The sequence below is a fragment of the Podarcis filfolensis genome (assembly GCF_964270895.1).
Source record: "Podarcis filfolensis genome assembly, chromosome: 2".
Classification (NCBI taxonomy): Eukaryota; Metazoa; Chordata; class Lepidosauria; order Squamata; family Lacertidae; genus Podarcis; species Podarcis filfolensis.
In genome coordinates, this window is record NC_139605.1 from 5,957,088 (window position 1) to 5,977,688 (window position 20,601).

The 20,601-nt window shown below is 45.9% G+C and overlaps 1 protein-coding gene across 2 annotated transcripts; it reads right to left on the reverse strand.

The window, feature by feature from the left end:
* Nucleotides 1-488: 488 nt before the first annotated feature.
* On the reverse strand, nt 489-17,948 carry LOC310757056 (major histocompatibility complex class I-related gene protein-like). 2 transcript variants are annotated; one of them, XM_083602175.1, is made up of 7 exons: nt 17,347-17,948; nt 14,697-14,972; nt 10,987-11,262; nt 8,539-8,823; nt 7,711-7,797; nt 7,399-7,431; nt 489-3,510 (listed from the first exon to the last, which is right to left on the reverse strand). In XM_083602175.1, exons 1-7 carry the CDS (start codon nt 17,417-17,419, stop codon nt 3,449-3,451), a joined length of 1,092 nt encoding a protein of 363 aa, XP_083458301.1. In that variant the 5' UTR covers nt 17,420-17,948; the 3' UTR covers nt 489-3,448. The 2 variants fall into 2 exon arrangements, with proteins under 2 accessions (XP_083458301.1, XP_083458302.1); XM_083602176.1 differs by having other exon boundaries at nt 16,934-17,418.
* Nucleotides 17,949-20,601: the final 2,653 nt, after the last annotated feature.

Genomic DNA, 20,601 nt, shown 5'->3' on the forward strand with positions numbered 1-20,601 from the left:
CCATGGGACAGAGGCTCTCCACCGCCGTGCGCATGCACACATGCATGTTCACAGTCGTGCCTGCGCACACTTCTGTGTGGGAATCTGCTTTGTCAGCATCTTAATTGGGCTCATAAAGGGGGGAAAGAAGCAAAGTTGGTGTGTCTCCACTCTTTCTGAGGTGCCAAGAATCCTTTTCCACAGCACTGACATATCAGTGGCATCTCAGGCCCTTCATTTGACTGATGCCTGTGCAGAAATTGATAAATGGAGAGCCCTTCAGTGCAAATGGATCTCTCTGCATATGTGTGTGTGTGTGTGTGTGTTTCCAGGGTGTGTTTCCAGGCTCTCTTTCTGTCAAAATACACCCTCACCCATTTCTCCACAGTCCCTAGTTATATTTTCTCGCGTTCCTGTTTTTTGCGATCCTCCGCTGCCCCCTGCCGGCTGCTTTCTTCCCAACTGAAAAGGAAATCAGGTGATTTCCGAGAAATCATTCAAGGGACCAGTTTAAGCAAGTCAAGTTTATTTTTTTTCTGTTTATTCAATTTACATGTTGCAGAAGAGCCAAAACACAAATGCACAACACACTTGTGATATCAACGACTTTTTACTCATTTTCTTGCCCTGTACATATTTGGAGTCCATGCAGATGATGGAAAGGCAAGAACAACAAAGGGAAGATAGTATTGTGCAGCGACTGGCTTATTCTTTCTAGATTTTTATTTATAACAGTACAGTCGTACCTCAGAAGTTGAACGGAATCCATTCTGGAAGTCCGTTTGACTTCCAAAATGTTCAGGAACCTCCTGCAACCAATCGGAATCTGCGATGGACTTTCAGGTTCCAAAGAACATCTGCAAGCCAGAACACTCACTTCTGGGTTTGCGGCGTTTGAGAGCCAAAACATTTGTCTCGCAAGGTGTTTGACTTCGTAGGTACAACTGTACTTGCTGCCTATTCAAATAGAATATTCAGGTGGCATACAACGAGATATGTGAATACAAAAAATGCAATGCAAAATAATCACAACTGACTAATCTCAAAAGAAATTAAACTGAATGGGCATCCAAAACAGTCTTCAAGGGATGCCCGAAAGGCCAAGACGAAGAGGCCTCTGCTGAACATCATCTGGAAGGGCACGGGACCAGTGACACCAAATGCCCGGCTCCTAGTGGAGCTCAGTCGGGACAACTAATCCTTTTCTTCTGGTAGATATCCATGATGGGGCTGGGAGAGAAGGGCTCAGGCAGCAGAACTGCCTTGACACCCGGGGGGGTCTGTAGGGAAGGAGGCAGCCTTAAAGTGTGTGCACCTTAAAGCGAGCCTGGGAACAAGGTGGCAGCCAGACTTAAGACTGGGAGTTGTAACACAATACTGCCAGCTTGCAGTGCAAAAGGAATTTTCTGCCAATGATAAACACGCATGCACGCACACACAAACCACGTCCCGTCTCAATTCAGCTCCTCCCCATTGGGCAGGACGCCTGTGGGTCTTTGGCTATTACAGTGGGCTGCTGTGATTTCTAGGCATGGTTGTGAACACTTTTTTTTGTCCCACCACTTTCTCTTGGAAACCTGCTGTGGAAAGCCTGGCTGATGCTTGTTGGTGCTAACCTTTAAGGCCCTTAATGGCTTCAGCCCAGTATACCTGAAGGAGCGTCTCCACCCCATTGTTCTGCCCGGACACTGAGGTCCAGCTCCGAGGGCCTTCTGGCCGTTCTCTCCCTACGAGAAGAGAGGTTACAGAGAAACAGGCAGAGGGCCTTCTCGGTAGTGGCGCCCACCCTGTGGAACGCCCTCCCATCAGATGTCAAGGAAATAAACAAGTACAGTGGTACCTCGGGTTAAGTACTTAATTCGTTCCGGAGGTCCGTTCTTAACCTGAAACTGTTCTTAACCTGAAGCACCACTTTAGCTAATGGGGCCTCCCGCTGCCGCCACGCCACCGGAGCACGATTTCTGTTCTCATCCTGAAGCAATGTTCTTAACCCGAGGTACTATTTCTGGGTTAGCGGAGTCTGTAACCTGAAGCGTCTGTAACTTGAAGCGTCCGTAACCCGAGGTACCACTGTACCTGACTTTTAGAAGTCATCTGAAGGCAGCCCTGTTTAGGGAAGTTTTTTATGTTTGACGTTTTACTGCGTTTTCAATATTCTGTTGTGAGCCACCCAGAGTGGCTGAGGAAACCCAGCCAGATGGGTGGGGTATAAATAAGTTGTTGTTGTTGCTGCTGCTGCTGCAATTCAGGAGTAAACAGTGGGTAAGAAAAAAGACTCACACCTGTACCTAGAAATCACAGCACCAACAGACGTGTGTCTCAGAAATCAGCTCCCCAAAGCAGTTGTTTCCCACCCACACCCAAAGACAGGCTGGCATATTCATAGCAAACTCCCTTTCAGGATTTTCCACCTCCAGAGCTCTCTCTCTTCCCCAGATTTCTGGTGTTTGTCTACTGCTTCTCTCTGTCCTGCCTCCATTCAGCATCTTCTCATGGGGGCCTGAAGGTTCTCCTGGAGTCTTCCCAGCTCAGGGGGCCAAACTCTTGGCTTTCCTCTCTCCCTCATCGTTCCACAGATCTGATTCTCTTTGCTTCTCCAGAGACGCAGCCTTCTGCCTGGCAACTTTAATCCGCATCACTCCTGAGATATCCTTCAATCTCTCTGAGAGTCTCTCTGTCGCATGTGTGGAGGAAAAACTTAAACACGTTGAAGAGTTCCCAGAAAATAGACCAGAGGCAATTGATATTTCATCCAGCAGAGCTTTACTGCTACCGAAGGCAAATGAGCATAATGGTCACAAATCCAATACATTCAGGATTGGCACAGTCCATAAGAAATACAGTTGCAGCAGACTTAATGGAAACTTAACAATATCTTATAATAAGACTAAAGCCTTAACACTATATACGAAACATCACACCAGAAAGAGAGATAGAGAGAGAATGAAACCCAGGTTTTTTCTGACCTCACTATTAGTCATGTGGCCAGCATGACTAAGCCGCTTCTGACGAAACCAGAGCAGCGCACGGAAACACCATTTACTTTCCCGCCAGAGTGGTACCTATTTATCTACTTGCACTTGACATGCTTTCAAACTGCTAGGTTGGCAGGAGCTGGGACCGAGCAACGGGAGGTCACCCCGTCGCAGGGATTCGAACCGCAAGTCCTAGGCTCTGTGGTTTAACCCACAGCACCACCCACATCCCTGAAACCAGCTGTACTCAGAAGGAATAACCCAAATAAGATCCTTCTTTCACACAGAGAAGAAACCTTCCAGAACCCTCTTGGATTAAGCAGAACAGGAAAGATCTCTACACATCAGATCAATACTTTCTGTACAAAGAAATGCAAACTGACACTCTCGCCATACAAGGCAAATCCTCAAAACCACATCAGCAAGCAATCATCATTGGATCAGAGGCAACTCTCCCCTGTCCGCCCCGGCTGGGGAATCACGACAAGGCAAGATCAGGCTTGCTCAGCATCCTCGAGGACCACGCATGGGATGACCCCACCCTCTCCAGGGTCACCTGCAGAGGAAGAACAAGACAGGTATGCACGATTTGGGGGAGGGGGGTTGTTTGCAGAGCACTTTCTCCATCTTCAAAACAAATAGGGCAGACACTGCGCTCTAAACAAAACAAACAGAAGTCAGGTGCAGAGGGAGGGTATTAAGAGACGCCCCAAATCCAGGCATCTTCCTACCAGGGGTGGAGGCAGCCCAACTTCCCCTGATCTCAGGTCCACCATTGCCCAGCGGGGGGGGGGGGGGTAGGGGGACACACGCAACTTGCTGATATGCTACACAGACAGACAGCATTGCAAGTGTCTCTCTGCACCCTGGGAATGTCCCCTTTAAGGTCAGATATGGCACGGCCTTCATCATACTCCCCTGCTCAGCGCCTGAGGACCCCAGTCCTGCCACTCACCACCTGGCCCAGGGCGGGGCCTGATGGGCTCTGTAAAGGACTGCTGCCGTTGCTGCTGCTGGGCAGAGAGGGCTCCGTTTTGTTTTGTTTTTTGTTTAAATTGCTGTTATTTTTTACCTATGTCATTTTAAAGTGTGATATTAATGCTGTTTTCTTAGTTTTAGATTTTGATTTATGTGGAAATTGTTTCCCATTTGGTTGTGTGTGTTTTTTAATGTGATTTATGACTTTTGTAATTATGTAAACCTTGTTATGCTGTAAGGAGGCTTCAGCATTGCTTTTTCTTAACTGTGTAAAGGCGGCATACAAATAAAAAATGGTGATGACGATACTACCTTCCCTGCAGGATGCAGTTCAGGAGGAACTGGCTGCGCTAGGTTTGAGCAGCCGGCTGTGCACAGCACTGATTGGCTGCCTATGGTGGCACTCACAAGTCTTCACCCTGAACAGCGCTGTCGTTGAATTAAGGCACTCAAATACAGTGGTACCTCGGGTTGCATACGCTTCAGGTTACAGACTCCGCTAACCCAGAAATAGTGCTTCAGGTTAAGAACTTTGCTTCAGGATCAGGACAGAAATTGCATAGCAGCGGCGCGGCGGCAGTGGGAGGCCCCATTAGCTAAAGTGGTACTTGAGGTTAAGAACAGTTTCAGGTTAGGAACGGACCTCCGGAACGAATTAGGTTCTTAACCCGAGGTACCACTGTACAGCGTAATGGATGCATTTCCAAGGCCTGGGAAAACAACTGGAAAGATGTAGAGTCCGCCTGCAACGTATACAGTGGGGGTGTTAAACAGGAAAGTATTCAGTTTGGAAGCAAGTCGATCTCTCCTTTGGGGAGCCATGGGGGACAGAGAGGGAGATCTTCAATGTAAGAGGAGCTCACCTGGCAGGAGGAAAAACTCCACTGACTCCTTCTGGGACATGCGTCTCTCTCTCTCCACCTTGCAGGCCCGCGTTCAGATCTCGCCTTCGGAGAGTTGGTTCCTCACACCACAGCAGGGCCTCACGGTCACAGCAGGGGCAACGTGACCCCTGTAGTCCAGGCACTGACACCTCCAGTCACCTCAAATCTAAATTATTGCAATGTAGGTCTGCTCTGCCTTAGGGGAGATACTGCAACTAGGCTGGTGACAAGAACAGGCCACCGGCAGCCTAGGACACCACCGTTAAAGGACTCAATCCGGCTTTGCATCTGTGAGACCTTTCGAGATTCAGATGTGGGGAAAAGGGGGGTATAAAATTTAAAAATAAACCAAGCCTGCCTCCTCGGTGCCTTGAATCCTGCCATTTTCTAACCGATGTGTTTTCAGGGCACAACGAAGCAAGGCCTCCTTCCACCTGCCTTGCTCCACCCTCCAGTCTCTGCTTCTCAATGTGTATTGTATTATTTTATGTACTGTGGCTGGCCGTCGTTTTATTGATTATAGTTTAGAAATTATTTATTGTAACTGTTGAATGGATTTCTCTAATGCTATTCTAATGATTGTTGACTGTTACGTTTTATGTCAGTTGCCTATTTTAAAGTTATGTTTTATTATCACATTTTTGTATTGCCTTAGATTGTTATAAGATGTACAATTTTTGTTTCTTCAGCTTGTAAACCGCCTTGAGTATTGTAAGATAGAAAGACAGGGGGGCCACCAGGTGGCACGTTGGAAGATGGCCGACAATAACATCTCTCTGACCCATACGAGGTAATTAAGGGGCTGCTATGGGAAGTATGCAGCCTTCCCACCCCCCCAGGAGGTGGGGGGGCACTGTCTTGCCAGCGGTGTTCACAATGCACCCCCTGATCCGAGAGATAGGGGTGCCAAACACTTGGCACGAGCCCTGGGTGAAGTCAGCTCTTCCTGACGCCGATTCCAATTAGCGCGTGCTGGTTGCTTCAGCTCGGAATTATAATTGGAAACATACGATTGGAAATGAAGCTGAAGCACATACATCAAGTAAAGCTCGACAGATAAGACTGCTGATTAATGGATCTCTGTGACCGGGAGTGACGGATGGATAAGTAAATCTTCTGATGAATCACCACTAGGAGACTGTATGTTTGGAACGAATCGTTTCTTTGCACGATGTGATATTAATAACCCTTCACCCCAGATAGAAATAAGATCGTCGCGTTTTTACTAATCATAAGCGGGATTTTAAGAACTGTGTGGGATGGATTACAACAGGAGAGAAGATTGGTGAACGGTGAGAAAGAGGAAAATTTTTATGACGCAGTTAAAAAATGGCATCTCGCCAAGACAGGCTTGCCGGAGAAAGAAGGACAGGGGGAGGAGAATCAGGATCGTTCGAAAGAGAAGGAATGTTGGAATGCAAGTTTGACCTGACAGAGCCCCCTGATTTATTTGATCTATTTGGCTAGCCTGAGAAAAATAAAGGACAGACCGAAGATTAATTTTGTTTATGGAAGCGTTGAACAGAGGCTGTCCCTGAGCGATATGGTCTTTGAAGAGTACAAAACCCACACAGAGACGCCAGTTTTCAATCTGCTTGTGAAAATCATCAGAGATCGCAAAGAAAGGAATATATGATAACAACAAGAAGAGAAAGAAAGTAATAAAGGACTATCCGGATCAAACTGGATAGAACTGTCTAATTAAAACAGTAATATAAGAGATGCCTGGAGTTATCCGGAATTTTGGACTCGTGCGGAGCTTGATGTATGGGTACCCTCAACAAAATTTAAAATTTGGCTGTATAATTTGGAACTAATGTGATTTGAATAATGTGATGTGATTGGCCTGTTAATAAAAATTATTTAAAAAAAGAAAGAAAGACAGTATTCAAATTAAAAATGATGATGATGAAGAAGAAGGGAGGGAGTCTCAGGAAGCCAGGACCCAAGCCTTTTTCTGTGCTTTTTATTTATTATTTAATTTATTAAAGTATCTCTATACCACTGTAACACGCAACATCAGTGCAGTGCAGTGCACAGTTAAAGGATAGGAGAGAGGGCTTTTTTATTGGTTTGTTTGTGTGTATGTGTTGTTTTTATCATATATTTTGTGTGTTTTATCTTGCATTTTTATGTTGTGAACTGCACTGAGGTCTATGGATGAAGGGCAGTACAAATTTATTATTATTATTATGATTATTATTTCATATAAATATAAAATTAAGCTCTTAACCCGAGGTACCACTGTACAAAGGAAATACAGTGGTACCTCGGGTTAAGAACTTAATTCGTTCCGGAGGTCTGTTCTTAACCTGAAACTGTTCTTAACCTGAAGCACCACTTTAGCTAATGGGACCTCCTGCTGCCGCTGCACGATTTCTGTTCTCATCCAGAAGCAAAGTTCTTGACCCGAGGTACTATTTCTGGGTTAGCGGAGTCTGTAACCTGAAGCGCCTGTAACCTGAAGCGTATGTAACCTGAGGTACCACTGTATACTTACACATGGCTCAGCTAATCGTTCAGTTCTCACCCTGAATTTACCTGCATTAGAATGAGCATGCAAAGAAGAAGGCATCACTCACCTGATGCTGCTCTGTATCCGTCTTTCCTTTTCTCTGCAGAGACAGAATCAGAGCGTTAGGATGGAAAGAGACCTTGTAGAGATCCTTCAGCTTCATTCTCTGCAAGGAGGAAGGACCTTGTGGCAGGTGCCTCCTCTGGTCCCTGCCTAATAACCTCCAGGGGTGAATGAGGAACACACCAAGCACCAGGGGATGGGGGGAGTGGAGAAGACCAGCCCATGGAGTCACCTGGGTTCCTTCAAAAGGGGATAGTCTCTCCCACAACAGAGTTAGGTCCCTAATCCACAGCAAGTCCATTCACAAGTTACTTACTGATGCACACCAAGATCCCAGCAATTCCAGCCGCTGCCAGCAGGACAGCTACCAAGATGCACCCAATAACAAGTCCCATGTTGGATGCTAAAAGCAGATTAGGGAAAATTAGGGAAATTCAGAGCAATATTTTCCATTCATGGGAGAGGCAGAAAGATTGAGATCTGATATTCAGTTTTATTTATTTGCAATTATAATCCCACCTTTCCCCCCAAGGATCTTAAGGTGGTGAACGTGCTTCTCTCTCTCTACTCCCCCCCCCCAAAAAAGCCCTCACCTGTGCAAGGTGTGGAAGAGTTCCCCACAGAATTGGCGAAGCCATAGTAAGGTTTTATTCACATCTAAAAATCAGAGTGTTTATGAATGCTTTGTGAACTCAGAATCACACAGGTTTACAGACAAAAAGATGGTGGCCGTCTTTTACCTTTGACATAATATTTTGAGCTCAAGGCCTGCGAGGCAGCAGGTGCTGTTTGACTTCCAAAAATGTTCAAAAACCAAGGCGCGGCTTCCAATTGGCTGCAGGAGCTTCCTGCACTCAATTGGAAGCCACATCGGACATTCAGCTTCCGAAAAACGTTTGCAAACCAGAACACTCACTTATAGATTTGTGTCGTTCAGAAGTCAAAACGGATGAGTACCAAGGTGTTTGAGAACCAAGGTACAACTGTAACTTGTTTTGCTCCCAGATGTACAGAAAGGATCCAACTAGGGATTGCCAATCTAAGTTGTGATGCAGCTGTTCGGCGTCTTTGGCTGCTTCCCCCGCCCTTCATCTCTGGGAAATTCAATAAATAAAATGGATAAAATCCCCCTCCCAGAGCCCACCTGGCTCCTCCCAGGCCACGTCCAGAGCCTTCTCCAGGCTGTCATGCTCTACGCGGCACCGGAAGCGCTCCCTCTCCTCGGGGTCGATCTGGACACTGAGGAAGAGATAGTAGGTCCCGTCCAAGTTGGGGGCGACCAATCCTCGGAGGGTGCCCTCCTGCCAGACCTCCCCGTCCTTCACCCAGTTGGCCTCAATCTCCTTGGGGTAGAAGCCGTGGACTTGGCAAACGAGGGTCTCCAGGCCGTCATAGTCTGCCTTCCTGGTCACCTTCACCACCGGAGCCTCTGCAAAAAGGGCCGCATTGGGGTTAACACAGGGATGTAACACAGGGTGGCTGGAAGGATGGATGCTGTAAAATAAGGGAGAGTCCCCCTCAATCCCCCCAGAGAGTCAATATCCCACACTTGTAGCATCCTGAATAAATTAAGAAGAACCTTGAAGGAACCAGATTCCTCAGCCTCCCTTGGCATCTTCTGCAGTCTGTTTCTGTCTCGGAACTGTTTCTGGATCCTTATTACAGGGTGTGACCGGAAAGTTTGGTGAATGGTCACAGAAATTGGACAGCAAAAAATATTTGAACATACATGCCTTACAGGCCTTCAAAGTAGGGCCCCTCTGATACAACGCACCACTGACAACGTTCATAGAACTGTTAGAAACTTCTAGAAAAGTCCTCTTTTCATACTGGTTTCAGTTCCTTCATCACAGCAGCTTAGACATGTGAAATGTTGGAAAATCTGTGCCCTTTCAGTGCAGATTTCAGTTTTGGAAAAACAAAGAAATCCGGTGGGGCCAGATAGGGAGAATATGGAGGGTGGGACGACTCAGTAACCTCAGTAACAATTTCATGCGGAATATGCAATTCTTCCACCATCATTTGGACAAACGCCGATCCCGCATCAATAACTCATGAACTCTGTCAACATTTGCCGCCGTTCTGCTTGTTGACAGACTGAGGGTCATCTTTGATGGTTTGCTGCCCTTCACAGAAATGCTTAAACCTCTCACACACTGTCTTTCGAGTTACAGTTTTATCTCCATTCACAACTGTGAGCATTTTGTGGGTTTGCGATGCCAATTGTATGTTCGCATATTTCGCGCTGTCTGATTTCTGTGACCATTCACCAAACTTTCCGGTCACACCTTATACTATTAATGATGATGATGATGATGATGATACAGTGGTACCTCGGGTTACAGACGCTTCAGGTTACAGACTCCGCTAACCCATAAATATTACCTCGGGTTAAGAACTTTGCTTCAGGATGAGAACAGAAATCGTGCTCCGGTGGCGCGGCAGCAGCAGGAGGCCCCATTGGCTAAAGTGGTGCTTCAGGTTAAGAACAGTTTCAGGTTAAGAACGGACCTCCAGAACGAATTAAGTACTTAACCCGAGGTACCTTTGTAATAATAATAATAATAATAATAATAATAATAATAATAATAATATGCTGCCGTTCATCAAAAGATCTCAGGGCAGTTGACAGAATAAAATTCAAGATAAAACACAAGTAAATAATTAAATCAAAACAACAAAACAATAACACTCCCTTCCCTCAGACATGTTTAAAGGGCTTCAACCAAAGGCCTGGTTGAAGAGGAATGTTTTCACCTGGCGCCTAAAAATATCTAATGAAGGCACCAGGTGAACCTCTCTGGGGAGAGCATTCCACATGAAGTTTTGTTGCTTGTGTGTTGGCCAACCTGGGCTGCTTTGAGAGGGAGGGATGTAATTTTCTAATCATCACCATCATCATCTTGAGAGGCTCTAATATTTAAGGTAAAGGCAAAGGACCCCTGGACGGTTAAGTCCAGTCAAAGGCGACCATGAAGTTGTGGTGCTCATCTCACTTTCAGGCTGAGGGAGCCAGCGTTTGTCCACAGACAGCTTTCTGGGTCATGTGGCCAACAGGACTAAACTGCTTCTGGCGCAACGGGACACCTTGACGGAAGCCAGAGCACACGGAAATGCCGTTTATCTTCCCACCACAGTGGTACCTATTTATCTACTTGCAGTGGCGTGCTTTCAAACTGCTAGGTTGGCAGGAGCTGTGATAGAGCAACGGGAGCTCACTCTGCCGCAGGGATTCGAACCGCTGACCTTCCAACTGGCAAGCCCAAGAGGTTCAGTGGTTAAGACCACAGCGCCACCGGCATCCCAAACTTGTGGTTTTGAGATTTTCCCAGTGAGCTACCTCTGGGCTGAGGGGCAAATGTCACCAGGTCCCCAATGGATGAATTGATTCAGTTCCCTCTAACTTGAAGGAAGGTATTTCAAGTCCTACCCTCACCCCCCAAAACCCACAACAAGCCATTCCCACCCCCATTTATTCCCTATCCCCATCATCAACTTGATCTGGTAGACATTTGGCAGGAACGCCACCCTATAAGTTGTAAGGAAATGGCCAACTTCCCCCCAATAAGCCCTCCAAAACCCCACCTCTCACCAGTCCTGAGCAGAACCTCCTTCCCGTAGTTCAGGTATTTCCGCAGGTACTCGATGCAAATCTCCTCCAAGAAGCGCTTCCTGCGCTGGTTGGCAGCCAAGTCGGCATCCCACCTCCTCTTGGTCACCTGGGCTGCTGTGTCAGCTGCCGTCCAGGTGAGGGTCTCCTTGTCGAAGGTGACAAAGTCCCTCCCGTCGTAGCCAAATTGGGAATACCCACTTACGTGCCCGTCCTGCCTCAGCTCACAGCCGTACATGGCTTGCCAGGTGTGAAACCCTGTAAATATAAAGAGGCTCAGGAGGCCAGTGAGCTTAATGCCAGGCATCCAAAGACATGGTGAAAGATAGCACTGGGGCTCCCAGCCACCCACAGGGATCTGATGTTCTTAGGGCTCATTCTTTGCAGTGGTGTATCGTGGTTTACCAAAGCCCGGGGCTGTGCAGAGGGAGCAGTGGGAGGGAGGGGAATGGATGGAGTCGCCCAGAGTGGCTGGGGAAACCCAGTCAGATGGCCGGGGTAATGATAATGATAATAATAATAATAATAATAATAATAATAATAATGCACATTCAACTGCCTAATAGGTGCTTGTATCATGCAGGAGACCGCAGCTGCAGAGATAAGAAAAGAAGAGTTGTTCCATTGTCTGGAGAAGTCACTTCTTGGTTTGCATGGAGAGGACATTTCCAACAGAGTCATAGAATCAAAGAATTGGAAGGGACCTCCCCCCCCATGACAGATAGCCATCCAACCTTGCTTAAAAACCTCCAGGGAAGGAGACCACAGCCTTTCTAGGGAGACCGTTCCAGGGATGGAAGCATGCAGCTGTATTGAGGCAGCACCGGGTGTTGAAATGTTGTGCCCCCTAACAATTTTGTGCCCCGGGGTAACCGCCCCTGTGGCCTCCCATGCTACACCACTAGTTCTTTATATGAAGCTCCCCCCACTTCCTTCAGTTCCCACTCATCTTGCATGGGAACAATCACCATGCATCTCTACCTTCAACACTGTTTTGACAGAAGTGGATAAAATTTGCAGGCACCCCAGCTCCCAGGGCTCGTTCTGAGCACCTTTCAAGTTGCCACCTTGTTTCTTTTGACAGAGTAGGGAGAGGACATTTGAGCTATGCATCTACACAAGATGTTATGCACCAGGAAACCGAGAAAAGACCCTTGGTAGCATTTCTGCCACATTTTACAATGAGATATGCTCAGGAGTGACCAGGTGTTCATTTTTTAAAAGGGATATGGAGGACGTAGAATTAACAGAAGAGGAAGCCTGCAGGTAGCAACAGCTTCAAGTCACAAGGAAGAAGATTCCAACTAAACATCAGGAAGAACTTTCTGACAGTAAGAGTCGTTTGACCATGGAACAGACTCCCTTGGGAGGTTGTGAACTCTCCTTCCTTGGAGGTTTTTGTGGGATGTAAAGCTGCAGTCAAGTGCAACATTCCGACAGAGGACTAACGGCCGCCATGTTCTAACCGGTTGCTGTGACAACCAGTTTGTCAGTTGCTGGTAGTTTTGAAAGGTAACTGTTCAGTTGCAGTCTTTATCACCAAACTCCGAATATAATTGCACATTGTATTAATTAACATTATTTTTTAATATATTAGTGGCCATGTGACGATTTTAGCCTATAAATTTTATTCTTTAATGTCTTAACCTGTATATTAAGGTACTCTTATAGCTCTGTTTAGAATAGGTAATGTCTTGATAATATAAATGTTTTAAGTTTTTTGTATTAATCCAGCACATTTTCTTTTAATTGTTGAATGATTCTGCGTACATTGCGGCAGCCTTTGGCTATGTGCAATAAAACTGACTGACTGACTGAAACTGCTGAGTTGCAGTCACCTCAGGACCAGCTTCCCTCTGGTAGAGTTTATTTGCTTGTTATGTAACCTAAGCCTGCCTTCAGGTACAGTTCTGTAAACCTGAATGAATCTGCGAGTAAGATATTAACATGAATCAGATTCGTGTGTGTAGTCTTTAAGAGGGATTCAAAGGGATTTTTAACCAGGAAGGCATCTTTATGAGCAGAACTCAGACGAGTCAGCAACAAGCTGATCACTGCATAAACTTTAAAAGGGGATTGTTAAACCTTCCCACAGTGTTTAAGCAGAGGTTGGGCGGCCATCTGACATGGATGCTTTAGTTGAGATTCCTGCATTGCAGGAGGTTGGACTAGATGCCCCTCTACAGGTCCAGCTCTACAATTTTAGGATTCTTGGATTCTGCTGAAAAGCAGAGCTGCCAAATTTGGGGTTCGCTTGTTCTGAGTTAACCATATGGCTGAGACCCTACCTGCCCACAGACTGTCTCACCAGAGTGGTGCATGCTCTAGTTATCTCCTGCTTGGACTACTGCAATACACTCTATGTGGGGCTACCTTTGAAGGTGGCCTGGAAACTACAACTAATCTAGAATGTGGCAGCTAGACTGATGACTGGGAGCAGCCGCCGAGACCATATAACACTGGTCTTAAAGGATGTATATTGGCTCCCAGTGTTTCTGAGCACAATTCACCAAGTGTTGGTGCTGAGCTTTAAAGCCCTAAACAGCCTCGGCCCAGGATACCTGAAAGAGCGTCTCCACCCCTGTCACTCAACCCCAGACACAGGTCCTGCTCCGAGGGTCTTTTGCTGGTTCCCTCACTGCGAGAAGCGAAGTTACAGGGAACCAGGCATGGGGCCTTCTCGTTGGTGGCACCCTCCCTGTGGAACGCCCTCCCTTCAGATGTCAAGGAGATAAAGAACTACACAACTTTTAGAAGACATCTGAAGGCAGCCTTGTATCAGGAAGTTTTTAATGTTTGATGCTTTATTATGTTTTATATATTCTGTAAGCTGTCCAGAATGGCTGGAGAAAACCAGTAAGATGGGCAGGGTATAAAGAATATTATTATTAGTAGTAGTAGTAGTAACATCATCGTGAATCCACTGGATGACATTGCCTCAGGAGAGTGATGAACGTTGCCTCAGGAGAGTGAGGAAAACTCTCAGGGATGATTCACACCCTGGCCGGCACTTTCTTGATCTCCTGCCCTCAGGCAGAAGATATAGAAGCATGATTAGTCGCACCAACAGGGTAAAGAACAGCTTCTATCTCTGGGCTGTTAGGCTGCTGAATGAAAAGATAACAACACTGAGACCATAAAGCACCGGTCCTGAGAAATCTGCATTGATTCCCAGTACATTTCCGAGCACAATTCAAAGTGTTGGTGCTGACCTTGAAAGCCCTAAACGGCCTCGGTCCTGTATCCCTGAAGGAGCGTCTCCACCCCCATTGTTCAGCCCGGATGCTGAGGTCCAGCGCCGAGGGCCTTCTGGCAGTTCCCTCCCTGCGAGAAGTGAGGTTACAGGGAACCAGGCAGAGGGCCTTCTTGGTAGTGGCGCCCACCCTGTGGAACGCCCTTCCATCATTTGTCAAGGAAATAAACAACTATTTGACTTTTAGAAGATATCTCAAGGCAGCCCTGTTTAGGAAAGTTTTTAATGTTTTATCTTTTATCGTGTTCTTAATATCCTATTGGGAGCCGCCCAGAGTGGCTGGGAAGCCTTGCCAGATGGTCAGGGTATAAATAATCATCATCATCATCCTTCCATGTATCTGCCACAGGCAGAGTTGACATTTGTTCCAGAGTGGAGCCTTCATCTTAGGGAGAAGCTTCAGCAGGAGAGAGAGCCATTCCTCGCCCCCTCCACTCACCCTTGCTCTGGTTGTAAAGGTTCCTTACAATCTCCACGTTCGCTCTGAACGTCTGCTCCCAGCCATGCAAGATCTGCGTCTGCCTGTCCCAGAACTTGGGATAATCCTCCTCTACTTTCTCCATCCAGGGCACCGCAGGCTCTTCCCTCCGGGTATCGCTGTCGTAGTAGTAGATGGGCTGGTCATCTAAGTACCCCACGGCAACGAACCAGGGCAGCCCCTGGCCGGACTCTGACACCCCAGTGTAAAAATTGCGCATGGAGTGGGAGGAAGAGGCTGCAAAAGAAGGGCAGAGTTAGGGATCCTGAAGAGGAGAATCCACACTCCACCAAAAAAACCTTCACAGACCCTCATCCTTGTGAGGAAACTAGGAAGACTGCTCTCAAAGTAGTGCTGTCGGTTCCTTAAATATAAAAGCAGAAAACCATGACATCCTGTGCACATATGTTATCACAGGGGTCAGCAACATAAGGCCCATGGGCCAGAAGTGGCCCGTGGAGGTCGTTTGATTGGCCCACGAGCCACCCCCGAACCGAGCTGCCCGCTAGCACACTGTGCTAAACTGGTGCAGGGACTCACTTCTGCAATGCCGAAAATCACATCTGCATAGACGCAGACACCAAAAATTGCACCTGCGCATACGCAGATGCTGAAAATTGCACACGCAATCCGGCCCATGGGGCAGATCTGGCCCAGGCAAGATAAACCTTGCCAACCCCTGTGTTATCAGAAGTGAGTCCTATTGAGTTCAATGGGGCTTACACCCAGGAAAGCAAGGACTTCAGCCTAAATGTTTTGTTCTAGACGAACAATCACAAATGTGCCCAGCGCTTGAATGAGTGGCAAACCGCTGCACCCAGAGACACTGAACGCGTGTATGTTTTGCCAGTTTTATTTTAAAAATACAGTGGTACCTCTAGTTATGGACTTGATCCATACTGGGGTGCCATTCGCACCCCAAAAAGTCCACAAGTAGAGCGCTGCTTCTGCGCATGCGTGCGGGGTAAAACCCAGAAGTATACACTTCCAGGTTTGCCGTGTTCGTATCCTGAAAAAACGCAACCAGAGACTGACGTAACAAGAGGTACAACTGTATTTTTATTAAAGATTTTGTCATTTACAAAAATAGATGTATTGTCTCTTTTTTCAAGTCATGTTTTCTACAGATCAGTTTCATTTGTTGTGAGACATTAGTGTATACAGTGTTAGAGTAGGAAAAAAAGGGGGAAGAGAGGGAGGGGTGATGGTGAGTGGGGTGGGGTGGCAATGCTTCTTCTACTTATACACTAAGTGTATAAGTGTGGGGTTTTGTGTCAGCGTCACTTGTGTGGGTTCTCTTACTATTCGCTTGTTATATTTCCTTGGTGGTGAGAGAGGTTATGGTGTGGTTAGTTGTCTTTGGTTGGCTGTGGTGAGATTTGTTTTTGTGTGTGAGTGAGGGCATGTGTGTGTGTGTGTTTGTATCAGGTTAGCCAGATTGATTTGTATGCTGTCGGCGGATCCTTGTCGTTGTCTTGTTGGGCTGTGTATGTGATAAAGGGGAACCATACCGAGGCGAAGGTGTCTTCTTCTATTTGTCCTGTGTCAGTTTTGCCAGTTTTAAAGATGAAAGGCAGCTGTGTCTAGAGAACCACTGACAGACAGACAGACAGGACAGCAGAATAAGGCGTTCTGAGCATTTGACATTCTCCTAAGCCTGACAATGACCCTGCAAAGCAGCAGGTCAGTATTGCCACCCCCAATTTTAAATATGAAAGGGAGCTGCAGGTTCTGAAGCTCACATCACCTGGGGGGAATTATCACCAGGCCCCCATAGATGAATTTGCTCAGATCTCTCTAAGCACAGCTAATACGTATGTGTCATTCCTCAAAAAGGGAGGGTGCTAGAATTATTTCATTTTCAATTAATTTTCATAATAAAAAAATTCCTTCCAGTAGCGCCTTAGAGACCAACTAAGTTTGTTATTGGTATGAGCTTTTGTGTGCATGCACACTTCTTCAGATACACTGAAACAGAAGTCACCAGACCCTGATCTATAGTGAGAGAGTGGGGAGGGGTATTACTCAGAAGAGTGGTGGGAATGGGTGTTTGACTGATAGGTGTGGTAAACCTGGTCAGTTCGTGAATGGCAGAGGTAAGATTTGAACCAGCCCTCCCCAGCAGAGCTCCCTTTCCCACGCGCTATTCCAACCCCGGCCACTAGGTGGACCAAGGAGCCGACACAGCAAATCCTTACCTGAAGCAGAGGAGGACTCGCTTTTGCCAGTTACTCCGTAGACTTCCCAGTTCATAGCCACCCAGATCACGCACCCACCCTTGCTAGTAGCTCTCTTCACACATTACCGTGTGCGTTAGGGAAGAGGCCAGCGCTGCATTGGTAGGTAGATGATGATGAGCCCCACAAACACGACCCCCAAGTCCCTTAATTCTCGCCTTGCGCGCCTCTGAAACTCTCCCTGCCCCCAAGGCGGCATGCAAAACAAAAAGTCTGAGAAAAACAGATATTTCTCAAGGGATCTGGCTCCACTTCGGGTAGGGAGCTCCCCCCTGGTCTTCCCCCTTTGCACAAAGTCACACCCACAACCCCGGGATCATTGGACTTGGGGGTCTTTCTTTCCGCCCCGCAGTTCAGCCCCCGGAGGTACTGACCAGCGCAGTCCAGCAGGAGCAGGTGGGCAGCAGCGCACAGGATCCAGGGGGCCCCACGGATGAGGACCCCCATCGGGACGAAGCAATCGCCGCCCCGCCAGCAGAAGGGTCCGGAAGAGGAGCCGCGGCGGAAATATTCCACCAATGGGGAAACGGCGTGCAGATTGCGGCGGCGGTTGCTGGGTAGATCTGAAGACCGCAGCGTGGGAGAGATGGACTGGAAAGCGAAAGCGAAACTTCTCCCCTGACTCCGCCCCCTCCCCGTTCCTCCTGCCTCTTCTGCTGGGGGAGATACAGGGAAGGGGGGTAAAAACTTGAATCTTGCTGGGAGAGTCTGGAGGGTTCACGTGCATCACGGAGGAGGTGAAAATATTTACTGGAGAACCACAAGGGTTTTGCCAAAATTCTCCTGTAATTCTCCTGGCTCCAAATCGAATACTTTTGAAAGTCCTCCGTGGCCTGGGACCCTGAAGTGGGGTCTTCTCCCGTCCTCTCCTCCGCAGATGACTTTTCTCCCTCTCCTTTCCAGAGATGAGGTGGTCGACAACTTCCAAGAGGGAATTTTTGTTATTGTTCTGGCAGGCTTTTTAAGTATGACACACTTTGAACGTTGCCCGTAGCTCACTTTGTTGCATGGTTTTAAATTTCGATTTCAGAATTTCCGTCGAAAAAGTAGGGAGGGTTGGAGGAAGGAAATGATGCAGGAAGGAGGGGGGAAAGCAGACATGACCTCACTTGATACACCCAGTTCTGTAAGTAATAAATTGACTGTATTGTATTTATATCCTGCCTTTTTGCTTAGCCACCCTGGATGGTTTACAATTTGACACTTCTCCTAAACATAAGCCACCCCATCCCTCCTTTTCCTTCTTTCAGGGCATAATGGTTCTCCTGCATCCTATGCAGCTTTGCAATCCTTTCACCAGGGCCAAAAGTGTCATTAATAGTGAGTGGTGTCAATTGCCAGAGTGTCTTAAGCTTCCTTTTTTCCTCCTCCCACCCAACCCCTTTTCCTTTTGTGTTGTGTCTTTTTTAGTGTAAGCCTGAATGCAGGGACATTGCTGACATTTGTAAGCTGCTTTAGGACCCTTTTTTGGCCTAAGATCAGGATAAAAACGCTGTAAGTAAAATAGCCTCAGCTTCCTGATTTGCATACAATATATATTTTAAATCCTGGGAGGTGGAAATGAAACAGCTGTGACAAATTCCAGAGAGGTAGCTGTTGCAGCAAAACACACAGAACCTTGTGGCATGAGAGTCTGATGAAATGTTATTGCAATACTATGATAAAATTATAAAAACACAGGTAATCATCACCTCCTTTATTTGAACAAGTTTGATTGGTGTAGCGCAGAGACGTCCAACTCCTAAGAGACTGCGATCCACTCACAGAATAAAAAACTGGCAGTGTTCTACCCCTTTTTGGGGTGGGGTTCAGATCCAAGTTGTTTAGCTTTTTTTAGGGAGCAGATACAGGTGTGTGTCTATGCTTTCCACGTAAGTTGATGTTAAAGTGGGGAATAAACCAAGTCAGCCAGTCATCAGCTCTGATTATGTCCTGAAGGCTTCACGCTCACCGCCAAACTACAGATAGGGATGCAGGGAGCTGTCTATAGACTCTTTTGTATTTCTTTTATTATTATTTTTAAAGATATTTATTGGGATTTTACAAAAAACAAAAATTTACAAAATAAAAAAACCAACAGAGAAAAGTAAAAAATAGGAAAGGAATACAAAAAATACAAAAATTATAGAAGAATAAACAAGAAAAGGAAAAATACAAAATACAGAAAACAAGTAGACAGGAAAAAATTAAAAAGCAAATCCATTTTTTGATATCTTTAAGTTCATTTGCTTGTTTCCTTGACCTCCTCACACCTCCCCCTTTTGTATTCCCATTTACATAATCAATTCAGCAAATCCTTACCCTTTTTCATTTATCTTAACTCTATATCATAGCATATTATAACTCAATATTTTCGTCCATTTATCAGTTCATTTTTTACATATTCTTATTAACTTTTGTTGCTAATTACCACTCATTGCCAATCCAAACATAATTTTAACATTCATTAATTTTACAATATTTCTGAAGATAAACTTTAAATTTCTTCCAGTCTTCCTCCACCGCCTCTTCTCCCAGGTCTCGGATTCTGCCAGTCATTTCCGCCAGTTCCATATAGTCCATCATCTTCATCTGCCACTCTTCCAGGGTGGGTAGCTCTTGTGTCTTCCAGTACTTTGCAATAAGTATTCTTGCTGCTGTTGTTGCGTACATAAAGAAAGTTCTGTCCTTCTTTGGTACCAATTGGCCGACTATGCCCAAGAGAAAGGCCTCTGGCTTCTTCAGGAAGGTATATTTAAATACTTTTTTCATTTCATTATATATCATTTCCCAGAAAGCCTTAATCTTTGGGCACGTCCACCAAAGGTGAAAGAATGTACCTTCATTTTCTTTACATTTCCAACATTTATTATTGGGCAAGTGATATATTTTTGCAAGCTTGACTGGTGTCATGTACCACCTGTATATCATTTTCATAATATTCTCTCTTAGGGCAATACATGCCGTAAATTTCATACCTGTGGTCCACAACTGTTCCCAGTCAGCAAACATAATGTTATGACCGACATCTTGTGCCCATTTAATCATAGCAGATTTAACTGTTTCATCCTGCGTGTTCCATTTTAGCAGCAAGTTATACATTCTTGAAAGTGTTTTAGTTTTGGGTTCTAACAATTCAGTTTCCAATTTTGATTTTTCCACCTGGAAGCCAATTTTTTTATCCGAATTATAGGCCTCTCTTATTTGATAATAATGAAGCCAATCTCGCACCTTGTCTTTTAATTTCTCAAAACTCTGCAATTTCAATTTGTCTCCTTCTTGTTCCAATATTTCCCAATATTTCGGCCATTTGGCCTCCATATTGGACTTTTTCAGAGCCTTTGCTTCCATTGGTGACAACCACCTTGGGGTTTTATTCTCCAATAAGTCTTTGTATCTTATCCAAACATTAAACAATGCTTTCCTGACAATATGGTTTGTATTTCTTTTAAAGCATTAACAGCAGCATTTGCTGGAGGCCACTGTTCCAGTTTTATTATTATTATTATTACTATTATTATTATTAAAACAATTTCCTCATCACCACCATAATTTAGCTAAGCAATGAAAAATATAAGATTTGGGAACATCTAAAGCTGCCTTCTGCAGGGTCAAACTACGGTTCTTCTAGCTTAGAATTGTTGGCACCA

What these genes read in the sequence shown, in the direction of transcription:
- LOC310757056 (XM_083602175.1), bottom strand. Translation starts at nt 17,419, where the DNA reads ATGGGGGTCCTCATCCGTGGGGCCCCCTGGATCCTGTGCGCTGCTGCC. An exon ending in CCTTTACAACCAGAGCAAGG is followed by an intron (nt 11,263 to 14,696) that starts GTGAGTGGAGGG and finishes TTATATTTACAG; the next exon opens with GGTTTCACACCTGGCAAGCC. An exon ending in GGAGGTTCTGCTCAGGACTG is followed by an intron (nt 8,824 to 10,986) that starts GTGAGAGGTGGG and finishes CCCTTTTTGCAG; the next exon opens with AGGCTCCGGTGGTGAAGGTG.